At 54.8% G+C, this 27,573-nt stretch overlaps 2 protein-coding genes across 2 annotated transcripts; one reads left to right on the plus strand and one right to left on the minus strand.

Annotated features, from left to right (window-relative positions):
* The first annotated feature begins 59 nt into the window (after nucleotides 1-59).
* LOC119098992 (polypeptide N-acetylgalactosaminyltransferase 1) lies at nucleotides 60-26,585 on the plus strand. The gene is made up of 10 exons (XM_037222039.1): nucleotides 60-65; nucleotides 693-790; nucleotides 1,485-1,651; nucleotides 2,574-2,748; nucleotides 3,212-3,412; nucleotides 7,958-8,075; nucleotides 12,476-12,661; nucleotides 13,170-13,409; nucleotides 13,669-13,818; nucleotides 26,309-26,585. The coding sequence occupies exons 1-10, from the start codon at nucleotides 60-62 to the stop codon at nucleotides 26,441-26,443; spliced, it is 1,476 nt and encodes a 491-aa protein (XP_037077934.1). The 3' UTR covers nucleotides 26,444-26,585.
* LOC119098729 (zinc transporter ZIP1) lies at nucleotides 19,006-21,237 on the minus strand. Its single transcript, XM_037221739.1, has one exon. It carries the CDS (start codon nucleotides 21,071-21,073, stop codon nucleotides 20,018-20,020), a length of 1,056 nt encoding a protein of 351 aa, XP_037077634.1. The 5' UTR covers nucleotides 21,074-21,237; the 3' UTR covers nucleotides 19,006-20,017.
* Nucleotides 26,586-27,573: the final 988 nt, after the last annotated feature.

Genomic DNA, 27,573 nt, shown 5'->3' on the forward strand with positions numbered 1-27,573 from the left:
GGATTCCTCCACCTGTTTGGCGGGACATTTAAATGCTTGTGGTGGTTCCATGATATGCAATGATCGTAAGTCTTGCTAAGTCCACAAATTGAGAGTTAACCATTGCTCTCCCATTTGTACAACCGTTGTACATTCTGTTGCTTCTATCATATTACTACGATCATATCACTACACTTGATTAACGACTTCTGAGAAGTTTTCTTTTCTTACGTCATGGCCAACTCACAGTTTTCCATGGTCACACATTTGTTACTCATGATGAAGTTTTGTCTACGAATGACACATAGGTCACCTATAATGACGCATGTAACAGCCACCTCATTTTCTTGGTGCCAGGCAGATGTGGATTATACTTGTCTTCACATTCTCACTGATGTGAGAGGTATTTGAAAAAATCTATTGAAAAACTCACTGATCCCAACTTTCAAATTCATCGTAAATCCACCCAAGCCATGCCTTTGCACGTATTTCATAATGCTCTTGTGTGCCATGATCAACTAACTGCTGCAGAGGTCCGGTCCGGCTGGCCTTGGCGACGGCCTTTCCTGCTGGCTGCGGCCGCCGCCGCCGCCGCAGCCGTGCTGTACGCGCTGCTGCGGCGGCCGGCCGAGCCCGACTTCCCGCAGCTGGCGCTGATCGAGCCGGGCGCCGGCGACGCCGGCCGGCCCGTGCTGCTCTCGACCGACGAGCAGCGCCGCGCCGACCGGCTCTTCCAGCAAGAGGGCTTCAACGTGGTGGCCAGCGACAAGGTGCCGTACGTGCGGCGCCTGCCCGACGTTCGGCCCGCCCTGTGAGTGCTCAGCCGTCCGCCAGGTGGCGTCCGCTCGCCAGGGGTCCTGTGAGTGCCCAGCCGTCCACCAGGTGGCGTCCGCTCGCCATCGGTCTCTGTGTGTGGGTCCCTCGCGGGTTTGCCTGAGTTCTCCGTGTTTCACGGGACATTCTCGCTGCAGAACGCTCTCACGCAGTATGCATACAACGTCGAAGTGCGCCTCCACGCGCCGGGCGGCCGTGTTTCTGCAGAGTGCCTCTCGATCCGCTATGCGCCGCTCCTTCCGCGGGGTGCCCGTAGCGGCCTGGGTGCCTTCAACTCGTGTAGTGTATGCCTAGAGAATAGCGTGTTGGTGCATGGCCTGTCCTGTTATGGTCCCTGCCTGCAGTGTGCCTTTTTTGTGAAATGTCAGTGTAATATGGAATATTTCTGTATGTCCGCAGAGAATCTGTGCTTTTAGGTCTTGTGACCGTTTTGCATGCATCCCACCGTCCGCCGAGTGTTCTTTCGTACAACTCGATAGGAGAAGCAATTTGTCAGAACATGTCAATAAGAAGACTTAGCATGATATAGAAATGTTGACAGACCATGTTTTTCTTCACATTTCTCCGGCTAAGCGCGTTAACTATACCCGTGCGACATGCGTCCTATGGCCCGTGTCCCTGGCGTGACATCTGGTGACCCCGCGGTCCTGCCGCCGGCCCGCCGGGACCAGGTGCCGTAATCGAGCGTTCGACACTGACCTGCCCAACGCCAGCGTCGTCATCAACTTCCACAACGAGGCGTGGTCGGCTCTGCTGCGCACCGTCCACTCGGTGCTGGCCCGCACGCCCGAGCACCTGCTGCACGAGGTTCTCCTGGTGGACGACGCCAGCACTAAAGGTTGGACTGCGTGCCGTGAATGGTGGCGCCGTGGCGGCGGAGACGGCGGGCGATCAACGGTTATGCGTGTTTGCTTGTGGCTGGGAAGGAGTCTAGCTTTCGGCTTCGTACTCTGAGGTTGCAGTGTGAGGAAGGTGGTTGTTTGCATCTGGGTCTATGGGGTGGGCATCCTTAGTGCCGTTTTCCTATTCTGATTCCATGTTTGTTTCAGTCGAGGCCTCCCCTGTCATTAGTCTGCACTGCCCAGCCACCTCATTTGTATTTATGATATTTGCGATGCCTTCTGGAGGAACCCTTTGCATCTGACGTCATTTTGGGATCCTGTAAGGGATATGTGCGATAATATGGCAGCAAGCCGGGATCTCTCATCATGGGGCAAAGGCTGATGCTGGATCCCAGCTATATTTCTAGAATGACGGAAACCCCCAGTCAATAACGTCGCGAAATTGAACGTGTATTTTTTTTTTTTGCTGTTTTCTTTTTGTGCCACCTTGAAATGATCATTGGCTGTTGGAAGGGGAAAAGAGGTCATTGGCCTAGCCTCCCATGGGCTTGCATTACACCAGATTGATAATTTTGATACTTTTTCACTGAACCACTCAAAACACAAAATTGACATGTGGTGCTTTACAGCAATGGCTATTGCTAATGCTATTATGCCTATTGCAGCATGTAGCAGTATTGTGTGACAATGCATGTTGTGCCTCTTTGGACTGAAAAGGGCTGTGATCTGCTTTGTGAACTCGTAAGGTTTGTATCATTGATTTGTTATCGCCACAGTTCATCTGACACCAGGTTGTCCACTGTCTTTGTTTTGTTTCATTGCCCGGGCTCCATTAGGAGCCGGGTGGCAGAGCTAGGGTAGATGACTCACCCGCAGGCACGCACCCGTGACCCTCGCTCGCGCCGCACCTGCCGACAGCGGAGCTGGGCGTCCAGCTGGAACGCTACGTGGCCCAGCAGCTGCCGGCTAAGGTGCGGCTTCTGCGCCTGCGCGAGCGTCAGGGCCTGATCAAGGGCCGCCACTGGGGCGCCGAGCGCGCCGGCGGCCAGGTGCTCATCTTCCTGGACTCGCATGTGGAGCCCGGCCAGCAATGGTGAGCTGCCGCCGACGCTGGCCAGCGGCCGTCTCGGGAGCGGTCCTGAGTAAGCGCGCCGGCAGACGGTGATATTTGTGGTGTTGCCGTAAACGGAGAACTTGTTTTCTGATGGCTGTGCTTACTTTTTGAAAGAGGTGGAACATTTGTATTGCTAGGTTTACTGGTAGATATAAATCAAATTATGGCGTATGCAAGATGTGCTTGTTGATACTGTTTGTAGCCGTTTTTGCGTTTCCTGTTCAACTGAACTGTGAACGGGGAGCGTTACTGTACGGCAGATGCTCTCTAGCAAGTGGGTCTACTGTCGCAGCATGTGTCTGTACGTGCCGCATTACCTACCCCTGTCATGAGACCGGGGGAGGATGGCCAAGGCGTGATGACCAACACCCCTTGCGAGCCCCGCGCTGCTGGACTGACAGTGGGCCGCCACTGCTCTGATGACGCCGGTCCCCTGCGCCAGGGTGGAGCCGCTGCTGCAGCGCATCAAGGAGGAACCGCGCGCGCTCGTGTGCCCGGCCATCGACAACATCCGGGACAAGGACTTGGCGTACGAGAGGGCCGAGCGCGTGGCCGGCGGGTTCGCCTGGTCCGGCCACTTCGAATGGATCGACGCAGGCGACGCCGACGGCCGGCCGCCAGCTGACGAGGCGGCACCGGTCAGGTCAGAGCCGGGGCGCCGGGGGCGAACAGGACACTGCCAGGGCACAGAGGGGTGGCTGGGTCATGCGTACTGGTGGGAGGGTACATAATGGCCAGAGCGTGCGATGGGAGGTCAGGTCGTGAAAAAGGGACGCACTGGTGGGTCAAGTTACGGTGGCTGGACGACAGATTATGGTGACATTTAAACGTTGGATATACAGATAGGGTAGAGGTGATTTAGGCTGTAGTTCTGGTAAAACAAAAGCAACAAAACTATCTGGTTGTCGTGTGGAATTCCGACATTTTCGGACTGCAGATCCGTAGTTGGACGCTGTTCTCGTACGAAAATGAGTCGTGGTGAACTCTTGCTGTGGCGACACGAAAGGAGACCGGACGACCGCGGGACGAGTCTTTATCCCTGCCCTGCTGGGCGGGAAGGAGTGATCAATTCAGGAAAGTGCATTGCGCGCCAGTGACCAGTACTTAGCGCGAGGTTTGGTGTTCTTTGTTCTAAATCCCGTTCCACGCGTCTGTCGGAGGAGTTGACCATGCAATAACTTTGTCCGCCGCCATCTACGACCTGGTAGTTTTGGCATGTTTTTTTTCTTTTATTTTGCTCCTAATGGCGTGGAGCGATGTACCATAAACGCATGTCGATCTTTCTAAAAATATCGTGTGTAACTTATAACGTCGCATGGGGGCCAGTATGCAGTCGCCCCGGCGGTTGTTGACCTGAACGTTTCCGGCGCGGTGAGATGTCATGCGTTAGGTGGTCGCCGAACCCCGGCCGACGCTGACACGCAGAACCGCCATCGTGCACAGCTGTAGCTGCTCCCGACGGCGACCTTTGTCACCGGGCGCTCCTCACTCTCCTAAGGCTATTGTCTCGTCTAGTCGCGGTCCCGCGCAGATGGCCGCGGAAAGTGCGGCACGTCGCCACTGGGTCCTGTCGGCCTCCGGGCTCCCAGTCTCGGCCCGCGCTGCTCGTGTCCCTGCTTCTCTCGGCTCCGAGCTCCCAGTCTCGGCCCGCGCTGCTCGTGTCCCTGCTTCTCTCGGCTCCGAGCTCCCGGCTTCCAAGTGTCGGCCCGCGCTGCTCGCGTTCCTGCTTCTCTCGGCTCCGAGCTCCCGGCTTCCAAGTGTCGGCCCGCGCTGCCCGCGTCCCTGCTTCTCTCGGCTCCGAGCTCCCGGCTTCCAAGTGTCGTCCCGCGCTGCTCGCGTCCCTCCTCCTCTCGGCTCCGAGCTCCCGGCTTCCAAGTGTCGGCCCGCGCTGCTCGTGGCCCCCCTCCTCTCGGCTCCGAGCTCCCGGCTTCTCAGAGTCGGCCCGCGCTGCTCGCGCCCCTCCTCTGGGCTCCGAGCTCCCGGCTTCTCAGTGTCGGCCGGCGCTGCTCGCGCCCCTCCTACTCTCGGCTCCGGGCTCCCGTCGCAGGCTGACCTTCCCGTCGGCCGGCGCGGGCGCCGGGCGCGCCGTCACGTGACCTTCTGCCGCCGCTGACGAGTGCCGCTGACATTCGGCTGACGGACACGCCCCGGCTGAAGCTGTCGACGACGCGCAGCGGCGGACGTCGACTGCTGCCGCGGGCGGCGCTGGTACCTGGCCGCTCCGCCCTGCGCTAGCTCGGCTCAGCTCAGCTGTCTGTCAGCTCGGCGGTTGGCTGGAACGGATCGGACTCGCGCGCTGTGTGGAACGGATCCCGGGTCTTCTGCTGCCAGCAGCGGGCGCAGTTCTCACCCACCGCGTGCGCTGGTGCCGAGCCGGAGTAGACTGGACTCTTGCCGCTGCTGGGAATGGACCGGGCGCGCCGTCTTTAGTGACGCTGGTCGGCTGATCCACTGGGTGTGTGTCTGCCCGTGACCAGGGCTCGCGAGGTGCGGACCGCTCTGAGCGGGTTTCATCTACCGGTCTCTCCGCTGCCGCCTGACGGGCGTGCGTCTCCGTGCCCCACAATGGGTCTCCTCTCGGCTAAGGTGGGCGCCTTTCTTGTGCTGCTGCTGTCCTCGCTGCTGATGGGCCTGATCCCGTTCAAGCTGGCCTCCTGCCTGAAGCGCAGATCGGGTGGCAAGAACCGCGCGTCGCTGACGCTATCGTGCCTGCAATGTCTCGGAGGCGGCGTTCTGCTGGCCACCGTGTTCGCGCACATGCTGCCCGAGGTGCGGGAGGCCGTGGAGAAGGCGCTGGGCAAGCTGGAGTTCCCGCTGGCCGAGGTGCTTGTATGTTGCGGCCTGTTCAGTATCTACCTGCTGGAGGAGCTGGGTATGCTGTGCGCGCGCCGTGATCCGTCGGCTGAGTATAGCACGATGGATGGTGCTGAGGAGGAGGAGGAGGAGACGGCTGAAGACGAGGAGCGGGGTGACCGGGTGCTGTACGACGCGCGCCAGGGCAGCGCCCTGCTGGAGGAAGCCGAGCGCGAGTACGGCGCTGTGACGGGGTCGCGCCGCCGTCGCCGACGCTGCCCGCCGCCGCCCGAGTCGCCGCCCAACCTCGGCAGCTTCCGCGTGCTGATCGTGGCCGTGGCGCTGTCGGTGCACTCTGTGTTCGAGGGCATGGCCATCGGGCTCGAGGCCACGGAGGCCAGCACCTGGCTGCTCGCCGCCGCCATCGCCACCCACAAGTCCATCATCGCCTTCTGCCTGGGCGAGCAGCTAGCCGCGTCCGTGTCGAGCACGCAGCGGGCGCTGGCCACACTGGCGGCTTTCGTGCTGGCCTCGCCCACGGGGATCGTGCTGGGCACGCTGGTGACCTCTTCCAGCGGCGGCCACATGGCGCTGACGGCTGTGCTGCAGGCGCTGGCCGCTGGCACCATCCTCTACGTGGTCATCTTCGAAATCATTGGTGGCGAACGCGCCAAACCGGGCAGCGGACTAGCCAAGTTGGCCGCTATCCTGGCGGGCTTCAGCTTCATGTTGCTGATGGTGACTGTGGTGCAGGAGCCGGAGGAGGCGCCCATGGCGGACCCGCAGCGCTAGGGGGCGTCGCGCGCGCGGAGGAGGGAGATACGGCGGTGGTCTCCGCGCTGACGGCGGCGCGTTGCGTCTCGATGGCCGCCGGGGATAACGTCAAGGCGGCGCACGAAACTGCTGCAGCTTGAACATTCGCGTACTGCGGTAGCAATATGCAATGTCTGGGTATCCCGCTAAAGCGTGACATTTGGGTGGGAGTGAAGTTGGCCGGCGAGTCTCGTCTCGCTTAGTTTTTGAATCTGGTAATCCGGCCGGGTGTTATAGTATCGCAGTTGTGATGTTGGACTGGTGAAACGCGCGTTGTACACCCAGGTGGATCTTATTTTACCAGTCGTGTCGTGTCCCGGCGTCCGAGTTGAACCGTCGCTGAAGTAAGCACCGGTAAACTTAGGAAACGAATCCCGTGTCGAAATATGGGGAGTTGGCCTCAGTCGACTTCTGATTGTTAGGGCACTTGGTTTGGGGTGACGGCTAGATGAGTGGGTGAGGTTGCCAACTTCGATGGAATGGTTGTCTTAATTGCTGTGTGCCAATGCAAAATACATTGAGGGCACAGTCCATTCACGGATCATCTTCATCATCCTTGCATTATTCAGCCGTGGTTCACCTTGAGCACACCTATCACGAGGTCCGCAATCAGGACAGGCTGGGGCAGGGTTGCCGAAGAGGTCGGGTGACCGGCCCCACTGCCCCCGTCCCGGCTGGCGCTCGTGACGCTCAGTGCTGGCCGCGAGCGGCTGGCCCGGTGAAAGAGTGGGGCCGCTCGCAGGTGGGAGCCCGGTACCAAAGGTCACCGGCTGCATGTCGGGCGAGTGGGGGCCACAAAAGTGACGTGTCGCGTGACGGGCTAGGGGAGGTGCTGTCGTCTGAACACGCCGAATGTCCGCGCATGTGGATATTCGAAGCGAACTGAGAGCAGTTGCTCCTTTACTACACTTGAGTGTTGCCTGTGGGTGGTTATCCTTTGGCAGTTGGGTGGGGTGGGGAGGGGGAGGGGGCTCCAGCCCTCTCTGAGAGGAAAATGGGCCGGGGAGGTTGGCATATTTGGGGGAAAGGTTTGGCCTTCCTCCTAACTCACCCTCCACCTCCCAGCTTTCTGTGGAAGTTTACTCCTTGTGCTAGCGTATCAGGGCTCGCCAGTCCCTAATGGTATGAACGTTGGATAGGGGCTCGATGTTCATTCAGCAATGGTGGCTGTTCATGTCGCATTTGGGTCTTTTTTTTCTTTTGCATGGCACAAAACGATTTATATCGACGGGATATTCGTCTGGAACTGCGTGATGGCTTGCATTGCATTGTCTTGCAACCGCAAACATCCTTGATTCCCACCAGACCCTTAACGTTTGAGTGAAAACCGCCTCAACCCCTGCTGCTGCTGCGGTGTTTGTCATATTATCACTGCGTTTTTTCGAGTGTCTTGTACGGAACCTAGTTGTTTAGCTGCGCAGATCTCCGGCGCACGCTGTGCGAGCGCGGCCTGCTCTCGCGTCCGTGCCGCGCGGCCGGCTGGTGCCGGCGCGGCGAGCGTGACACCATCACACGGCGTGCGGGCGTGGCTAGTCGTGCCGGCGCCCGCCACGCCCCTGACGCGGCGCGCCTTGCCCCGCAGGTCGCCAGTGATGTCCGGAGGCCTGTACGCCATGAGCCGCCAGTACTTCTGGCAGCTGGGCGGCTACGACACCGGCATGGACGTTTACGGCGGCGAGAACCTCGAGCTCTCGTTCAGGGTCAGTACGGCGCGTCGGCAGGGTGTCGGGCGCGCTCACGCCGGCGGCTGCAACTGTGCCATTATTGTTGCAACCGCTGGTCGTGACTTGTTTCCAGCGTTGCCGAAGACTGACGAGTGTTTGCTTATCATCTCAAGATGCCGAGAATCTGAATTCAAGAATTTGATGACCTCAAATTGAAAACCGATGCTGAGAGCCTGAAACCCCTCATGTGGCTAATAATAAGTGCCCCCTCCAAATGAAAAGATAGATAACGTAAGTTGTTCAGTGCATTAGCGAGGAACATAATTCATATAAATAAGACAGTAGTATTATCATTATTCCTCAGACAAAAACCAGGGCACACATACACGCACGGCACGCGCACGCATACACGCACACACACACACACACACACACACACACACACACACACACACACACACACACACACACACACACACACACACACGCACACGCACACGCACACGCACACGCACACGCACACGCACACGCACACGCACACGCACACGCACACGCACACGCACACGCACACGCACACGCACGCACACACACACACACACACACACACACGCGCATGCACGCACGCGCGTGGGGCTCCGGGACAAGGCTTCCTAATGAGCTTCCCGGTTGTAGGCCGGGGGAGGACAGATGAACCCGCTCAGTAACCTATTGCGACTCGTAAAACTACTTGTACTGTCTCCCAGTCTTGAAGAAAATAAAACCCGATTTTTTCACAGTGATTTTGGGGTCTGTGGAGCTAAAGACAATCCCATTTTTCGTGCTACGGACGACAATTGGGGTCACACCACGTTGACCAGCATTTGGCATATGATGCTCGCCGACTATTTTAAGCGTTTCCTTGTAAGGCAGGCATTTTTGTTGATGAGGCAGATTTTAGTCATTAAAAGCAGCACAGTCGCTGTTACAATTTGTCCCGTTTGTTACTAGTTACCACTACCCAGACGTCTGATAATTATGGGTATCTATTTATTAAAAATTCGTTGAGTGGTTTTTCATGGGCTCTGTAGGCAGCCACATCAGAAACATTAGTTTATCAGTCTTCATCTCCATCAGTCTTTTAAGCAGGGGCTTAAATGTTTGGCCAAAAGGTCCACACCGGCCCCGTCCCTTGACACGCGGTCGGTTGGGGGGGGGGGGGGGGGGGGGCAGTTCACCAGGTTGATTTTCCAGGTTGATCACCAGGTTTTCCAGGATGATTGCCGAGCCGCGCGGCATGGCGGCACCAATCGTTACATAACTGTTGGCACTTTGAGAGTGATTCTTGCCTATCAAAGAAGTAGATGTACCTGGTATGGTCCTTGGCTTGTGGCAGGTCAAACTCAGCCCACTACTGCCAGCGAAGACAATTTGTAGGGAATCGTGCAATCTGATATGACAACGAGTGTCGGAGGAAGCCACGCATTTTTGAGATTGAGACAACAATTGCATGCAGGATTACAAAAAAATCACTGACCTGTGGCCAGGTATGAAGGCCAGACCGAGGTCAGAACCGGTTTTTTGTTACTCGATAGTGTGCTGGGTAGGGTAGTCCCTGGTGCTTATTTTGAACTGAATGTGACAGGGACCGCATCGAACGTCTTACATGTACTTATTTAAGGTCAGAAAAGGTCACTGATATAAATTGACCCAGGTCAACATTTTTTTCAGCGGGCGCATTAAGCGGCGCAACCCTTTGAAGCTCATTTCAATGCCAAAATTAAAACACTGGTGAACTTGCTTGGTCACCAACGTTAAATAAACACCAGTGACCTTTTGCCTAGAATATTTGTCTTTGTTCACGGTGGTTGCACGAGGAGGTTTGGGGGGCATTTTGGACACCGATATCTGGAGTTTGACCCGAAGGTCACGACCTAAGAACCTTAATTTCGATCCATTTAAATTCACATGCAGGTTACCCCACCCTGGGACATGTGTTTCTAGCTCTCTTGTAGTGTTGAGATCACAAATGAGCGTTGAATTCACCCTATCCATGCTGCGATGCGGCAACTGACTGGACAGCGGAACGGCGGCTGAATCGGAAGGGACCAGTGACGTCATCGGCCTTCTCTGAGATGCACAGATTCCACTAGTAGATTCGTGACAACGCCCAATTCCCCCACGTTAAATTTGCCCCAATTACTGTCCCGCAGGCCACCTTTGTTTTCAGCTTTGATAGCGTATGGGATCATCTAGGGGCTCAGAAGCGGCATATCTCCTGTTCACCAAGAGGTTGCCGTGAGGTTAATCATGTGATCATTACCTCCATTCTTCATCGCCCTGTCGTAGGTCAAAAGTAACCTCTACTAGATGATAAGCGACTTTGGGGGTCTTTGGTTATCTAGTCAATGTTTATTGTCGACGGAATTCCTAGTTTCATGATCTGAATGTCTATTGCTTGCGCACGAAACAAGGTGTCGTCGCCGTTTGGATATGCATTTCAGTACACACCGTGCGCCATAATATGCCGCAGGGAAAAAGTGACCTGCTTTGCGCATTTGTTTTTACCATGCAGATAAAAAAACAACATGGACCGTACTGTGTTGTAGCCACCTATTGGTTTCTTAGTGTACTAATAGTTCTGTTAATGCAGTAGTGCCACCTAGTGGTGGCTTATATAACCTGAAGCGTTGGGTGGGAGATCACGTACGCTATGTTGAGCTGGGGCTTTAATGGACAGTGAAGGCAATGTGGTTTACCATCGGAAAGCCAGATGCATGTCATAAGTATGCCAGACATGTGACTGGTTTGTGACGTGCACTGTCAAGGGACGCCGTGACGTGTTTATAATTCTTGCAAGCCGGAGAACCGGGTGTGGTCAGTTTGGCGACTTCCTTCCCATGCAGCATCTGGCTCCTCATTTGTGATATCTCGGTGACGCACCAGTGTTGAACGTCTGATGAAATGTGAGAAATGCAACGTTGCGTTATTGATGTTGCGCAAAACGAGCAAAAGCTGCTAGTCAGTACTCAACGTGGCTGTTTTCATTGATCCACTCGGTGAGCAAATGAGGACGAAGATAGTCGGCGCTGCCACGCATGCCCTGCAGTCAACTTGGCTATATTGGAGCTGTTACATCTCTCCCTGCATGTGATCAGGGTGACGGATGCCGGGCAGGTGGTCATGGGAGCCAAAAGCTTAAAAGAAACCAAAAACATTCCATTTCGCGACCATTTCGCCAACGCACACTATACGGAAGTCGTCCGCACAAACTCGCTCAGAATATACGTGCCGCAGATATGTGAAACTATTGCTGAATTGAAAATCGCAGAATCACATGAGAAATGGGAAACCGATACTGAACACCACGACTTCCTCCCTGAGCCCTTTGAAGGCTCTCCCATATGACACCGTCTGGTAATGTAATTCGTCTCCAATTAAGTTGCTCGATGTAAATGCCCTAAGAACAGTGTGTAATACGTTAAAAAGAATATGCTGCACGACGTTTGTGATTTCGACCGAATGTTTACTTTATGTGGGCGTACTGATGGAAGCCCACGGCTGTAATATATGTGCGTTTTTTCTGGATCAATACAATGTGTTATGGACAAGTTATTATTAAAGTTATTATTGTTCCCCTCCACACATCAACGTGTTGTTCATCTAATTAGCATTGCCTGATATTTATTGCCGGGCAGAACGAAGCACAGTGCATAGACTGAAGTTTTAAGTTAAAAATGTATTAAATGCACCATGCAATCAAATTCTTAGTTTGCTATAAACATTTGGCAGCCAGTAACTGAACTTAGCGTGGCGTAGATGCTACGATGGCAAACACACTTCGATTTTTGAATGATTAGGACATCCGACCCTCTTATCGTCTCTCCTTGCTTTATCCTAAATCATCGCGACGCCCCGTTCATCCGCCAATACGGGCAGGCTGCACTCGTCAGCCAAGCGTGGGCCAAGGGCCCCCTGCCGCGCGCCCAGCGCACGCTCTGAAGTGTCCCTGTGTGTACTAAAGCTCGGCAGTCGCCCCCCCCCCTTCCCCCCAAAGCTATGCAGCCCTGCCCCACCGTTATCCAGTCTCCTTAATCCTATAGCCCTGACGTGATTATTTCTGGCCGAAAGGGCTCTAAGCCAAGCAGCTGAATGATGAGAAACAAATGAGGATTAGGCGGTCAAAGTGGGATCTGGCGAAACAGCCTTACCTGTAAGTGACGTTTGGAATGTAACAACGTGCAGTCTATGGGGAAAGTTGGAGGGAACAAAAATAATTTTGGGAAATTGTGCCGATATGTCCCCCACCCCCTCGTGGGTATGCCAGGGTGGAGTAGTATTGTACGACGCCATGTTGGCACCTGTGCTGTGCCCACCGATTGGACGCGGCGAACATGTGCGGACTGGCGTAGGGCGGAATGCGGTGTTTTGACAGTCCGCGCTCCGCTGGTCGCCGACAGACGTGGCAGTGCGGCGGTGTGGTGGAGACGCTGCCGTGCTCGCGCGTCGGTCACATCTTCCGTGACTTCCATCCGTACACGTTCCCCTGGAGCGCCAACCCGCTGGCGGCCAACATGGCGCGGATCGCCGCCGTTTGGATGGACGAGTACAGCCGCTACTTCCACCTCCACTACCGGCACACGCACGTGAGGCACCGGGCTCGTTGCCAGTGGGATGGTTTGCGGCTGCGGTAATGATGTGAGGGTGATTGGCTCGGTGACCCAGTGAGACTGCATGCGGTGGAAACTGTGCCTGCCCGAAAGTGCTGGTCTGCGTCGACCTGTATGGGTTTTGACGCACGATGATTTGGCTTGGCATGCCTGTAATGTTGAAGTCTTCGTTGTGTGCGCTGGCATTGCTCCGCGCTGACATGTTCGCCGCGGGCCGTTTTCTCCTGCGCCGTGGTTCGCTGACCTGCCGTGAGCTCTGTTGACCGGTGACAGCCCCCGGAGACCGTGTTCTCCCTGCGCCGCGGCTCGCTGACCTGCCGTGACGTCTGTTGACCGGTTGCAGCCCCTGGAGGCCGTGTTCTCTTTGCGCCGCGGTTCGCTGACCTGCCGTGACCTCTATTGACCGGTGGTAGCCTTCGGAGGCCGTGTTCTCCCCGCGCCGCGGTTTGCTGACCCGCCGTGACCTCTGTTGACTTTTTGGCAGCCCCCGGAGGCCGGTGACGTCACGTCACGTCTCGAGCTGCGGCGTCGGCTCGGCTGCCGCTCGTTCCGTTGGTACCTTGACACCGTCTATCCCAACAAGATGCGCCTGGACGAGGACGTGCTCGCCAGCGGCCAGCTACGCTCGCGCGACCGCGCTGAGCTCTGCGTCGACACCCTGGTCATTGAGGACCTGGTGTACCTGGGGCTCAACACCTGCACCGAGCCGCCAGTCTCCGGCCAGGTGCGGCTCCGGCGCCTGGAGGCCGTTGTGAAAGTGTTCCGTACTAGCCATTGTTATCTGTCTCTGCTGTGCCATGTATTTTCGGTTTGATGTCATGTGCCAAGAAAGTGAGACCCGTGCGCCATCGCGCCGCCCTCACCGGGCCTCGGCCGTGCCCTGCTGCAGTACCTGGCGCACAGCTGGGAAGGGGGGGGGGGCGAGGTTCGCCGCGAGGACCTGTGCGCCGCCCTCACCGGGCCTCGGCTGTGTCGTGCCACAGTACCTGGCGCACAGCCGGCGAGACGAGGTCCGCCGCGAGGACCTGTGCGCCACCGTCTCCGAGCCGGCACCCGACCAGCCGCGCCACGCGCCCATGGCACCCTGCAAGGTCCACGGGCTCGACGAACACCGCTGGAGCTACACGGCGCAGGTGAGCGCCTGGAGCGGGCGGCCGTGCAGCTGCGCCGCCGCCGAGCGCGGCGTGGCGGCGGCGCTGCACTGCTGAAGTAAGACGGTGCTCTCACTCTGACGACAGGTTCGCTGCTGTCCGGTCAAAGCCGACGCTTGAGATCTACTTCTGTAAGTTTCTTATCCCGTATTTGACTGTTACACTTTCCGCCGCTCTTGGTAGGTTCAGGTGTTTCTGGGAGCGCGTCGGTGGGTATTGACCTCGGACCTCGGACTTCTCCGCAGTTCACGGGGTGCCCTCGTGTTACCATATAGCTGCTCGGGGCACGTTATCATCAGACCAACTTTATCGTGCCTGAACATGACGAGAACTGCGTTTGGCCTATTACATGTGGGCTTTGGTAACATTAATGGTCCTAATTTGCTGCGGAAACTTAAATGGCATGATGTTCACACTTGTGCTGAAGTGATGCGTTAATAAGGCGCACTTGGGCTCGTTGATGGCCGTTTTCAAGGCTGCTCGATGTGCGTCGGTTCACAGCCTGCTAAGAGATCGTTGGCATCTGTGGTGGTCACATCACATATTGTCCATATACACCGGAACAGCTAAAAAATCACTCCGTTGAAAAACGTGTGAGCGACGGTGGTTTCCAATACGCTAAACTATTATAAGACTTTTGATGGCCTGTATTCGAAAGTTGAAACACCTGCGAAGCGCAAGTGGCTGAGCTGGTCATGTTGGTAATGAATGGGCGTTAGCGATTGAAACGTTGTTGAAAAACGATGCTAACATCGCCATTGGATCCGCACAGCCTTCTAAGCGGTTTGAATAATGCGATGCAGTTGTATTGCCACCGGCCGGTTAAGTATCGATGTCAAGTGGGTCCTCGAATCCGACCACAAGCCGGATTTTACATCGCCTGTGCAAGCTTGCTGTACTTATTTGCTCATATCGTACATCAAGTTTTTTCAACACAGTTTCGTTTACGTTTCGAGCATAGTGAAATCAGATGCTGTAAGGATCACACGATAGTTCACCACGGCACCATTTCCGGAGGTAGGTTACGTTCTTTGGCGGTGCTCGACGCTCTAGAGGAGGTCAGTAAGGTGGTCACCCTCCGACGTATGAGTGTAGCAGCTCGCTTGACTGTCCTTTGCCCCAGGCCAGTGACATGTCACATAAGAAGCCAAAGGTGCTGAAAGGAAGCGAAAGGAAAGAAAAAGCGAAAATAATGCAAAGGAAAGCGAAAATAATATATATAATATATGAATGTATATAGGTATATATATATATATATATATATATATATATATATATATGTGTGTGTGTGTGTGTGTGTGTGTGTGTGTGTGTGTGTGTGTGTGTGTGTGTGTGTGTGTGTGTGTGTGTGTGTGTGTGTGTGTGTGTGTGTGTGTGTGCGTGCGTGCGTGCGTGCCTGCGTGCGTGCGTGTGTCCCTGTCCCTGTTCCTGTCCGTGTCCGTGTCCGTGTCCGTGTCCGTGTCCTCCGTGTCCGTGTCCGTGTCCGTGTCCGTGGTCCGTGGTCCGTGTGTGTTCGATAAAAAATGAACCCCGACTCAGCGTTGACGAGCTTTTTAAACATCACTCAAGTTTCCGGTCGTTTGCCTTAGCATTATCGATTATATTTGAGATGGTTCGTGCGAAATCATTCATATTCATTATATTCGCCAATCTTTGTATTTTTACGTTTCGAGATTTTGTCTCATCGTCGGAGAAGGCTGAATGGTACACAAAATAAGTTTTTAGTTTCAAAGAATGAAAGTTGGCCAACTGAAAAGCATGGCCAATGGAAGTAAAGCATCAGTAGAACGCGCCGCCCATCACCTATCAACTCAAGGCTTGTGCAAGAGTGTGTTTGTCTGCTAAGGGCTGGAGAGGGTTCGTTGATGGGTTTCCCAAATTTCAAGCCATCTTCTGTCGTTGCATGCCTGAAGAATGTCACTGGTGTCTGTCAGTTGTTGTGTCAATGTCCTGACATGTTCGTGTCGCGTGTGGTCCAGAGGTGCCCCGTCGCGCAAGGGCACTGTCAGGCGTCGGGAGTGTCGTGGTCACGCCAGTGTAGTGTATGGAACCAAGTTCGCGGCCTTCGATATTGCGTTGGGATCGATGCACTACATTGGTGCATTTTTGGTTTCCTGGGTTCGTCTGGGCTGTTTCTCGTAAGGAAGTTAGATATTTTCCTATTGCGATGAAAAGCATGGACGCGATGGAAATGACAGGACGTTAACGCAACAACTGACAGGCAACACTTGCATTATGCAGGCGTGCAACGACAGGAAACGCCTTTAAATGTGGGAAAGTATTCTTGTTAACAAACTGTATCCAGCCCATAACAGACCAACACATTTTTGGACAACACTTGAGTTATTAGGTGGTGAGCGGTGAGTGTTATTGATGTCATTGTGATAATGTGTTCGTGTCTTTGTAGTGCTTCCATTATGAGTGTATTTTATAAGTGTGAAAGTAATGAAAGGATTTTGTCTTACTTCAGTTAGCCATATTTCCTTTGTCTTCTCTGTACCAAAAGTTGTTTTTCAATAGTAATGCACAATTTTGGTCCCTTAAAACTCAAACTTACTTCTTGTGCCATTCAGACTTCTCCGACGATGATACAAGATGTCGAAGCGTAAGAATGCAAAGATGGACGAATATTGAATGGTTTTGCACGAACCACCTCTAATCTAAACTTCAATGCTAAGCCAGAAACCCTGAAACTCGAACGATGCATAAAAAAGCTTCTCAATGCTGAGTCAACGGTCATTTTAAATCGAACATGCAAAAAAGGAAGGAATCTGCCAGTATATATATATATATATATATATATATATATATATCGTGTGTGTGTGTGTGTGTGTGTTATGTAGATATACATGTATCTAATACAATTCCCGTATGTCCGGTCACATTGATTACATAACGGCCAGCGTCGTATGATACGTTCCAATGTCCTTGTCCATCCTTACTGTCGTCACCAGCCCAACCATCAGTGGGCGCTTGGGTTCTAGATTTATAGGTTTGATAGCCTGAGTTCAGATGGAGATAGGGCCGTGGCAACGATCTTTCACGGTATATCTAATGTTGTATACTAAAAGATCCGCAATTTCCATTGTCTACAGTTACATTAAGTTTGGCAAGGCTTTGCCGCACCGTTCGGAAATTGTTCTGTGTAAATCTTGACGGGGTCATGTTCCCCCCCCCCCCCCCACCCCGACCCGAGCGCTTGCTGTGGGAAATGTTTCGTATTTGAAGGTATTGAAGCAAACATCATGTATGATAAAACAAGCCCACTTATCACTATTGGTATGTGTTTTAGGTGGAAAAGGCTGCTCTAGACAGCACGATTCTCTGCTTAGTAAACACGCTTCTCAATGCGTCGTGGGTTGATTACATCATCGTATCTTGCACAACATTGGTCGGAAGCCAGTTGACGGCCATCATACATGGAAATTGCGCTCACAAACGCCAGATATGAACGCCTCGATGATGATGATTGGGGTTTTAGGGCGCGTCGACTTCTAGGGCCATTTTGCGCCCATGAACGCCTCGATAATTACATTTATCTTGGCCTTGATCGCCGCATGGCATATGGAATGGGAGATTTGAATGACGTTATTATGGCGTCATGAATGCCAAGGTAATTTTGAAAAACTCTCCCCGATAAATCTGACCATATTTTCGCAGCCGTATATCTCAGAAACTAGAAGGGCGTAGGTCTTGAGAAAGGTTGGGATTGTGGACAGCGCCGAAAGGTCTTCAAGAAGGCTATTTCATCTCAAACCCCATATAAACGTGGAACATTTCCTTTAAAGGTCGAATGTTGTGTTGGACCGCAGGGCTCCATCCTTCGAGTGACTATTTGTATAAAGTTAGGCAGCCATGATGTCTCGGAGCACTAGCGTGTCCGCCTTCGCGTGGGCGTCATATTGATAATGCAGTGCAACACACCAGCTGTACCAGTGCACCGGCCCAGGTGCCCTTGCCCAACACACCAGCTGTACCAGTGCACCGGCCCAGGTGCCCTTGCCCAACACACCAGCTGTACCAGTGCACCGGCCCAGGTGTCCTTACCCAGCACACCAGCTGTACCAGTGCACCGGCCCAGGTGCCCTTGCCCAACACACCAGCTGTACCAGTGCACCGGCCCAGGTGCCCTTGCCCAACACACCAGCTGTACCAGTGCACCGGCCCAGGTGCCCTTGCCCAACACACCAGCTGTACCAGTGCACCGGCCCAAGGTGTCCTTGCCCCAGCACACCAGCCTGTACCAGTGCACCGGCCCAGGTGCCCTTGCCCAACACACCAGCTGTACCAGTGCACCGGCCCAGGTGCCCTTGCCCAACACACCAGCTGTACCAGTGCACCGGCCCAGGTTGCCCTTGCCCCAACACACCAGCTGTACCAGTGCACCGGCCCAGGTGCCCTTGCCCAACACACCAGCTGTACCAGTGCACCGGCCCAGGTGTCCTTGCCCAGCACACCAGCTGTACCAGTGCACCGGCCCAGGTGCCCTTGCCCAACACACCAGCTGTACCAGTGCACCGGCCCAGGTGCCCTTGCCCAACACACCAGCTGTACCAGCACCGGCCCAGGTGCCCTGCCAACACACCAGCTGTACCAGTGCACCGGCCCAGGTGCCCTTGCCCAACACACCAGCTGTACCAGTGCACCGGCCCAGGTGCCCTTGCCCAACACACCAGCTGTACCAGTGCACCGGCCCAGGTGCCCTTGCCCAACACACCAGCTGTACCAGTATAACGACCCAGATGTCGGCTTTGTACCCGGCGGCAACTCTGTCGTAGACAGTCCGTGAGTGTGTAGCTGGGAATCATGGTAAACAAGCTTGCGTTCGGCGAAGCACGTGTTGCCCAACATCTGCTGGCGTCCGGCTTGGGCACTGCTCTGACGGACGCTGCCTGACCTTTAATGCCCAGATGGCGGCCCTCATTGCAGTTTTGCCAACGCACCCGCGGTGGTGCAGTGTAGGGTAAATGCTAATGCCATCAGCCATCGTCTTATTCGGTGTGGCTAGTGCCCAGGCTGCCACCATCATTACGGTTCAGTGTCCGTTATGTACCTGGTGTGATCTAAAAGGTACAAGATTGTATTGCTGTGCAAGCGCTCGTGTAACGCGTCTCTCCAACTTTGCAAACAAAGGTCGCCAGCTTACTGTGTTAGGCAAATGTGCGGAATTGCTGACGTTGAGAGACGGCCTGACAAGGCAACCTCATGGTATGCCCATACCTACCTGCGTGTTTTGTCACGGTTTCCATTAAAACAACCGCACGCCGCGCTGTTACTGTCCATCGGGTTTATTGCTTCGGTTCGCATGAGTCTGGATATCCAAATCATAGACATGTTGAACGCAAGCTCGCTTAAGTTGGGGACCGCTGGCTATCGTATTGTCGATCTAACTAAAATGGTAGCGTTTCGATGCGAACAAATGGCCGGAGCGCGCACTGCAGCCGGAGTAAAACGGCGGTGTAAAATCAAAGCAACCTAACCTTCATTCTTAACAGTCGTAGTAAAATATAGTCGCTTCATTCTGCAATGACATCAGATCAACGTTAGTCTAATGCAGTCGCTTCATTTTCATCAAATCAACGTTAGTCAAATGCACTGGCTTCATTCTACAGTGGCATCAGATCAGCGTTAGTCAAGAGTAGTCGCTTAACTCTACATCAAACCACCTTCCATCGTGCATCGCGATGTTATCCGTTCAAACAGAGCACACTTGAGCCAGCAGTTGTGTACATGGCTCAAAATAGACGCCGTTCGCTGAAAAAATATAGTGGCGACATCGTTTGCGACGTGCTGCCTCTAGCATCATTGTCAACTTTGGGGTAGGAAATCGTACAATCGAGGCTTCACTCCCGTATGCGTGAATGCTATTCGGATTAGGAGTCAGCTTCATAGACTAGACTCGGCGGGCAAGAGGACCTTAGCTGTACGGCCGGAATTGGTTCACAGAACTTGTCTGAGAAGGCTGTCTGGAATGATGGCAGTCAAACGCGCAAGGCGACTGTTCTGTGATGAAGTCTTACGTAACAAGATGGGGTGGTAGAGTGACTGGAAGTGGTCATCCTCCTCGAACTCTGTCAAAGCGAGCAAAACTTAGAGGGTGTGAAGGCTCACTAGTAATCCGTGCGCACGGCGCAACCATCGACGGCATGCCCTACACGGCACCATTTGCGGCCTTGCGGCGCTAGACCGCGGTCCGAGGAGAAGCCGACGTGACGGCCGTGCCGTCCGACTCTGGCTCCGGCTCCTTGACCAGGTTCGTCACCAGCAGCATGAAGCCGAAGCCGACTAGGATGGCCGACAGCTTCACGAGTCCGTTGCCGGGCTTGGCGCGCTCGCCGCTGATGATCTCGAAGAGGACGACGTACAGAATGGTGCCGGCGGCCAGCGCCTGCAGCACGTCCGTCATGAGCGTCTGCGAGGCGACATCGCCGTCGGAGGACGAGGCTAGCATACCGATCAGGATGCCAGCCGGCGAGGCGAGCACGAACACCAGCAGGGTGATGATGGCCGTGCGCAGTGGCTGCGGCGATGTGGCCAGCTGCTCGCCCAGGCAGAAGGCGATGATGGACTTGTGGGTGGCGATGGCGGCGGTGAGCAGCCAGGCGCTGGTCTCCGTGGCCTCGAGCCCGATCGCCATACCTTCGAACACGGAGTGCACCGACAGCGCCACGGCCACGATCAGCACGCGGAAGCTGCCGAGGTTGGCCGGCGGTGCCATGTGTGAGTGCGAGTGGCCGTGTCCGCTGCTGCCGCCGCCGGCCGAGTCGACCACGGCGCCGTAGTCGGGCCGCGACGCAGCAGCCGGTGGCCCGGCGCCGCCATCCCCGCCGCCAGACGCCGTCTTCAGAATGGGCGCCTCCGCGTTGCTGTTGCCGCTGCTGCCGCCTCCGCCGCCGCCGCCGCTGCTGCGGCGGACGCCGATCGTCACTAGTTCCTCGATAGCGTAGATGGTGAACATACCGACGCAGAGCAGCACCTCGGCCAGTGGGAAGTCGGCGCCGGGCCCCACTTCTGACAGACTCTGGCGGAACTCGGGCAGCATGTGTGCGAACACAGTGGCCAGCAGGATGCCGCCACCGAAGCACTGTAAACAGGAGAGCGCCATATTGACACGGCCGTGCTGCGTGCCGGCGCGCCGCAGCAGCAGCGGGGTCAGCTTGAACGGCAGCAGGCCCAGCACCAACGAGGTCAGCAGCAGCACGGCGAAGCCGCCCAGCTTGGCGCCGACCACGCTCATGGCGGTAGTGTTCGCCGCGCACCGGTTCGCAGTCAAGCGCGGTCACTGCGCCGCCTAGGCGCCGCTTGCAGGCCCCGCGGCCGGCCGGTGCAGGTCACAGCCCCAGTCGACACGCGCGGCGGTCGACACCGGGGCGGGGGCGGCGCGCGTGCGCGTTCTCCGGGCTCCGCGATCGCTGGCGGTCGCTGTACCGTGCGCAGCGAGACGAGCAGACGTGCCGTGTGCAACTGCGGCCGTCGTCGCGGGCGGCCCCTTCGCCGTCCGGACGGTCGGGCGAGAGCAGAGGCGCGCTCAGGGACCGGACGGGGGAGGCCGGAGGTGGCCGTGTCCGGGGGCAGTGCGCGGCGCCGCGAACCAGCCTGGCGGTGCGCTCGGAGTCGGATGCTGGGTGGCGGACAGGTGGCTACAGGCTAGTTTTGGACATTGACGAGATCGCGTTAGTAGCGCTCAGCACTGCCACGCTCGCCCCAGAGCCGGTGCACGCCGACACCGCCTCTGGGCGTGTCTGAGTGTCGGGTGAACCTCGGCCAACGACCTTGGGCTTTGGAGCGATAAAAAGCCGGCTGCCGGGCTGGAGCTCAGAGGGAACTGGTGGGAGGGGGCGCGCGGCTGTGCTGCCCACTGCGCTTCGCTACACGGGCTTGGGAATTTCGTCACTCACTGAGAGTGTTTGCATGACCGCGCTGACTCCCAAAGTAGTGCAGAGCTATCCTGCAGTGGATGCCTAGATCAAACATGGCTGCAGCGGCTGCTGCTGAGACTTCTGCCCCTGCGGTTTGCTCTGCGATGGAGGGCTTTTGCAAAGTCGGCGTATGGAGTCTTGCTTGAAAACGAGAATATGGGACGGTTACGTAACCTCGGGTCCTGCTGGGGCATGGACGTCCTTTGGGCCGCATTTGATCTGTCGTCAGCACCTTTGTCAGCACCAGTCATGACGCAGTATCCTCCCTACGTCACGTCATGTGAACACGGTCACGTGGCCTGTCAGGTCACGCTCCGGCTGGCGCCGCTACCAGGATTTTTTGTCAGTCCGTCAGCATGGAGATTGGGTGTAGAATTACATAGCGCTACCAGATTAGATAAAGCGCTCTTACAAGAAAGCGCGAGTTTTTCTGGTAGGTCATGCGTTTGCGAGTTCGTTAGGTGGGGCCAGGGCACTTGTCTCTATTTGGGGGATGCGACTTAAGATAGATAAAAAAGGAAATTGGGCTGTCAAGACCAGCCATGACAAAGTGATTGACGGTGATTTGTTTGGTGTGTAACTGTGTTCCCCAGAAAATGAACAGCGTTAGAGTAACCGTAAAAGTAACGCGTCTGCGTTAACCACTGCGCGTCTGGGAAACCAGAGGTGCGGGGTTCGATTCCCCGCGTTGCCCGCCCTTCCCGCCAGGGTGAGAGGCAGGCGACGCCATATATAGCCACAGCAGCTGAGTGTGTCGTAAAGCCCCAATGACAATGACAATGACAGTAACCGTAAAAGATCGTTCGAAAAATAGGACGAAAAAGAGAACAGGAACGAAGCGCCCCGTGTCTCGAACATGGGCTTTGCTATTACAAGTGTCAAGTCAATACAAGTTCAATTAGAGAATTGGCTCCATGTCAGAACAATTAGCAGTGAAGGATCGTTAGTCCTTTCCTACAAAAAATCGCGAACGTGTCAAATGGGAAGGGAAGAAATTTGAATGAGACGGGACTGGGAAGAAACACTCAGCTCACGGATGGGATAGATGGGGGTGATACTGGAGCGTAAGCCACATCTCGATACGCCATTTTAAAGGCAGTGTGGCGTGGTTGGCGACAAGCCAGAGTAAGTGTGAGGTTTGGAGTAATTAAAGGTTAAAGAAAAAGGGAAGGTTAAGTTTAAAAAAACTTCCGTCAGCCCTCATACCGGGCACTCCGTCAGCATGCATTACGTGGCGTGTTCCAGCTAACAGTGGTGCAGACGGCAGATCGAACGGGCCCTGATGCGGTGCCTACCCGTTAAAGCTGCCAATTATTTTGATTTGGAATGCCTGCATCCACCCCCACCCAAATTTAAAAGCCCCCACCCGCCCCGCAAGATAAGTGTCCCCCCCCCGCCCGAAAGTCCGCATGGGCCCGCCAACTTTATCTTTCATTCTAGGTACTCATACCCAACCCTGAAATTTGGTTAGTGCCAAAAGAACAAGGTGTAAGAAACCTGATATCACATCCATCCCTTCTGTATTATGTTTGGTCATAACTAACATAAAAAGGCATTGCATCGGTTCCAGGGTGCTCACACTAAGCCTCATAATATGAGGGTTACCACAATAATCTCCAAGTCTGCAAACAGTTATTTCTGCACGTGTTCTTATAAACTAACCTTAAGTGAAACTGTTGAATTTTATTCATTTCAAGATCTGGGACTATGACCCATTTTGAAGAGGCTGCTGAACAACCAACAGATGCAATTCCCTTGGCTCTTGGTTCTGGTGAACGTCTCTTTAACTCAAACGAGGGCCACACTTCCAACTCTTTTCAACAAGAAATAAGTTCCCTGTATGATCCTAGGTGACTTAAACGCTCATCACCAAGCCTGGAGATGCACTAGCACGAATCCCCGAGAGCACCTCATCGGCTGGCTTTTAACTGCACACGGTCTTGTCTTTCTCAGTGATCAAACACTAACACACGCACGCCAACATCACCTTTCCTGCTCTCGATCTTTGACTTTCGTCTGCCCTCATCGTTCCCCCACCATACTTAAATACGCTTGGATTATCTAGTCCTCATTTCAACCCCCGCTGGAGCGTCAACAAAGCGGAGCTTTCCAAGCCTGAAGGGAATGCCCCACAGTTGGCGTATATTTCAAGAACAAAATCTGGTGAAACGTCGTGACCAGTTACGTCTGACGTGGCACTGGGTAGCGCGACTACAGCGCCGTCTACACATAACAAGGGTATCAATCTTGCTTATTTTATTGTCGCATATATACATTTTCTCTCGCAGAAGCGGCATTGGTTGAAAATGAGAGGACAAGAAATGCATTGGTTGAAATTTGAACCAATGGAGCACTGTGGACCATGTGATGCCCCCATTCCCAAAGGCAAAGTGGGCCTCGAAGAGAGTCGCGGTGGTAAACGCCACAGGGAGAAACCAAAGGCGTAGTAAAACGTTTTGTTGCATTCGCGAGAAAAAAACTTCATGTTCGCATACCTTTATGTAAACAGAATGTTTTAAGCTTTCGTAGCATTTGTCACACCAATATTTTGACGAATTAGCGTGTTGCAAACATTACAGAACACTCACGTGGAAAAAGCATGGCCAATGAAATGCATTACTTTCATAGTGGTGGGCAGGAAGTGCAATTATATTTTCCCCGCAGGAGCGGCTACTTTAAAATGCAGATTCGAAATGTTCTAGAGGATTTCGACAAAACTGGTTATTTTATTAAAGCGTGTGCGTTTGATCGTACAATAAGTGAAAAGTACAAACAAGTTGGCACACCCTTGAAGTTGATGCTTATTATTTTGAACGTCTCGATCAGCCTTACCACGATAAATGATTGTTATATATCATATTCATAACGACTGACGGTTGGATGACAGAGATTGTTTCAAATTTGTGTGGAGTTTTCAACGGGAATGGCTGTTTTGAAGATCACTCAGCGCACTTCAAAGCCCTGGCCTTTTTAAGATTTGAAAGCATCTGGTTTCTGAGCTAGACGCTCTTTAACCTGTGCGGACTATTTCAATGCCACCCAGGCATGCATTATCCCATAGGAACGTCACGCGAATGCTTCCGCCCCATTGGCCATGTGGTACTCAAGGCCAAAGCCCGCACGGAGACTCGTCTGTGCGGCACGTGCCTAGCGTACGTACGAGGTCCCCATTAGGAAGCCTCTTGGCTTACTCGTTCCGGGCGCATGCAACCTGTCCCGGACAAACGGGGGTCGCGAGGATAAGGGTTGAGGCGAGAGGAAGGATGAGAGGGGCGGATGATTCGAACACGGCTCACACTTTGTATCGAATGATACAGGAAGTTAAATATTGGTACGAGCTTTTACAGAAATTTGATAGGGAATCGAACGACCAAAGAATAGCACCTTAATCGATGATGTGAATATAAGTTAACAGTGTAAAATCACGGACAAATATGTGAGAACATCACGAGAAAGGGACAAAATAGGACCACACGGCGATATTTGGTCCAGTAAGGCCTTCAGCATCGCCACGTGCTAGAGATCACCTTCCTGGAGATTGAAGTGCTGCATGTGCGTCGGCCCGTCTGTTACAGTGGCAATTCTGACACGGTCAGTCTGGCGGCGACAGGACGTCATAAGAATGTTCCACTACGTGATGAAACGTTGATGCATCGAGTGTTGCATGAACTAAATAGGACAATTATATTGTCTTGAACGGTCTCTGACACTTGAGAGCACACCAATAGTTCTTATAATCTTATTTCCCCATGTCTGATGCTTGCTCCAATACATTCAAATGTGAAACATTACCCTTAACCACTATCGCCATTTCGGCATATTTGTTTGACACTGGATTGGCACGTTTTCGTTTGAAGTCCTTCACCAAAGTATAGCTTTGCTGTGTATTCCAATGACACTGAAGTTTTGAACGAGATGCCACAGTCGCCGGTCTGCCCACAAAGTTGCCGGACACCGCGGCTTTTCCTGACCTCGCCCGGCCCTCCCTCGGTCCACAGCGCGGCCAGGCACCATGGTCTTCGTTAACCCCGCCCGGCCCTCCTTCGTTCCACAGAGCGGCCAGACGCCACGGTCTTCGTTAACCCTACCCGGCCCTCCTTCGGTCCACAGAGCGGCCAGGCACCACGGTCTTCGCTAACCCTGCCCGGCCCTCTCGGTCCACAGAGCGGCCAGGCACCACGGTCTTCGCTAACCCCGCCGGCCCTCCTCCGGTCCACAGAGCGGCCAGGCACCACGGTCTTCGCTAACCCTGCCCGGCCCTCTCTCGGTCCACAGAGCGGCCAGGCACCACGGTCTTCGTTAACCCCGCCGGCCCTCTCTCGGTCCACAGAGCGGCCAGGCACTACGGTCTTCACTAACCCTGCCCGGCCCTCTCTCGGTCCACAGAGCGGCCAGGCACTACGGTCTTCGTTAACCCCGCCGGCCCTCCTTCGGTCCACAGAGCGGCCAGACGCCACGGTCTTCGCTAACCCCGCCCGGCTCTCCCTCTGTGGACAGAGCGGCCAAACACCGCGGCGTTCGCTAACCCCGTCCAACCCGCCGTCTGTCGACAGAGCGGCCAGCTGCAACACCTCTCGTCCAACCTCTGTCTGGACGGGGACGGCATAGAGGCGATGCACCTGCTGGCGGTGGTCCCCTGCTCGGGCGCGCCTTCGCAGCAGTTCGACTTCGTTCACCCGGAGCTGTGATGACGGGACTGAGGCGGCGCCGGCGACGCTGGCGGCGCGGCTGGTGAAGACGGTGCCGGGTTTTGAAGGTTGGCTGCATACTCGGCGGCCGCCTGGGCCTGGTGAAGTCGGTGCCGGGGTTTGAAGGCTGGCTGCCATACTCGGCGGCCACCTGGGCCTGGTGAAGTCGGTGCCGGGGTTTGAAGGCTGGCTGCCATACTCGGCGGCCACCTGGGCCTGGTGAAGTCGGTGCCGGGGTTTGAAGGCTGGCTGCCATACTCGGCGGCCACCTGGGCCTGGTGAAGTCGGTGCCGGGGTTTGAAGGCTGGCTGCCATACTCGGCGGCCACCTGGGCCTGGTGAAGTCGGTGCCGGGGTTTGAAGGCTGGCTGCCATACTCGGCGGCCACCTGGGCCTGGTGAAGTCGGTGCCGGGGTTTGAAGGCTGGCTGCCATACTCGGCGGCCACCTGGGCCTGGTGAAGTCGGTGCCGGGGTTTGAAGGCTGGCTGCCATACTCGGCGGCCACCTGGGCCTGGTGAAGTCGGTGCCGGGGTTTGAAGGCTGGCTGCCATACTCGGCGGCCACCTGGGCCTGGTGAAGTTGGTGATGGTGTCGCGAGCTATCCGTCCTACATGCATTGATCGTGACGGTCCGTGCTCTCCTTGAGTTCGGGATCCTTGTAATGAAGTGACTTCAGTTGTCTGTGATCATGCGGTGGTTCAGCCGACCTTTGGTGTGGCCTTATTGTGTTCGGTTCGTGGCTTGTAATGCAGCCATGGGCACATGTTCATAGCAGTGCCTTTGTTATATTTTTGGCATGTGAACTGGTAGCACTTTTGCTGGTATGCATCGTCTGAGTTTGTTCCCGATAATGCTCTCTAGATGTGCGCTGAAGACCGTGAGTCCGTGTAGGTTCCAGGACAGAATGCCGCATAAACGCTTATGAAGTAGCAAAAGCGTCAATACTAAAACAGGCGGCATTGTAAAGTGTTTTACTCTGAAACGTCGTTGAACGTAAATGCTGTGTTGCGAACGGGTCGCGAGGCAACGGATAAAGGTACGGACCATTCCACAGCATATCAGCTGTGTCCTATCGCAGGCTGGGTTTCCATTCCATGTTCTCCCATTTTCTGGGTTTGGTGATATTTTCT

Source organism: Pollicipes pollicipes, unplaced genomic scaffold (genome assembly GCF_011947565.3).
Source record: "Pollicipes pollicipes isolate AB1234 unplaced genomic scaffold, Ppol_2.1 Scaffold_4740;HRSCAF=5597_pilon_pilon_pilon, whole genome shotgun sequence".
Classification (NCBI taxonomy): Eukaryota; Metazoa; Arthropoda; class Thecostraca; order Pollicipedomorpha; family Pollicipedidae; genus Pollicipes; species Pollicipes pollicipes.

What these genes read in the sequence shown, in the direction of transcription:
- LOC119098992 (XM_037222039.1), top strand. An exon ending in GTGGAGCCCGGCCAGCAATG is followed by an intron (nt 2,749 to 3,211) that starts GTGAGCTGCCGC and finishes CCCCTGCGCCAG; the next exon opens with GGTGGAGCCGCTGCTGCAGC. An exon ending in ACCTCGAGCTCTCGTTCAGG is followed by an intron (nt 8,076 to 12,475) that starts GTCAGTACGGCG and finishes GGTCGCCGACAG; the next exon opens with ACGTGGCAGTGCGGCGGTGT.
- LOC119098729 (XM_037221739.1), bottom strand. Translation starts at nt 21,073, where the DNA reads ATGAGCGTGGTCGGCGCCAAGCTGGGCGGCTTCGCCGTGCTGCTGCTG.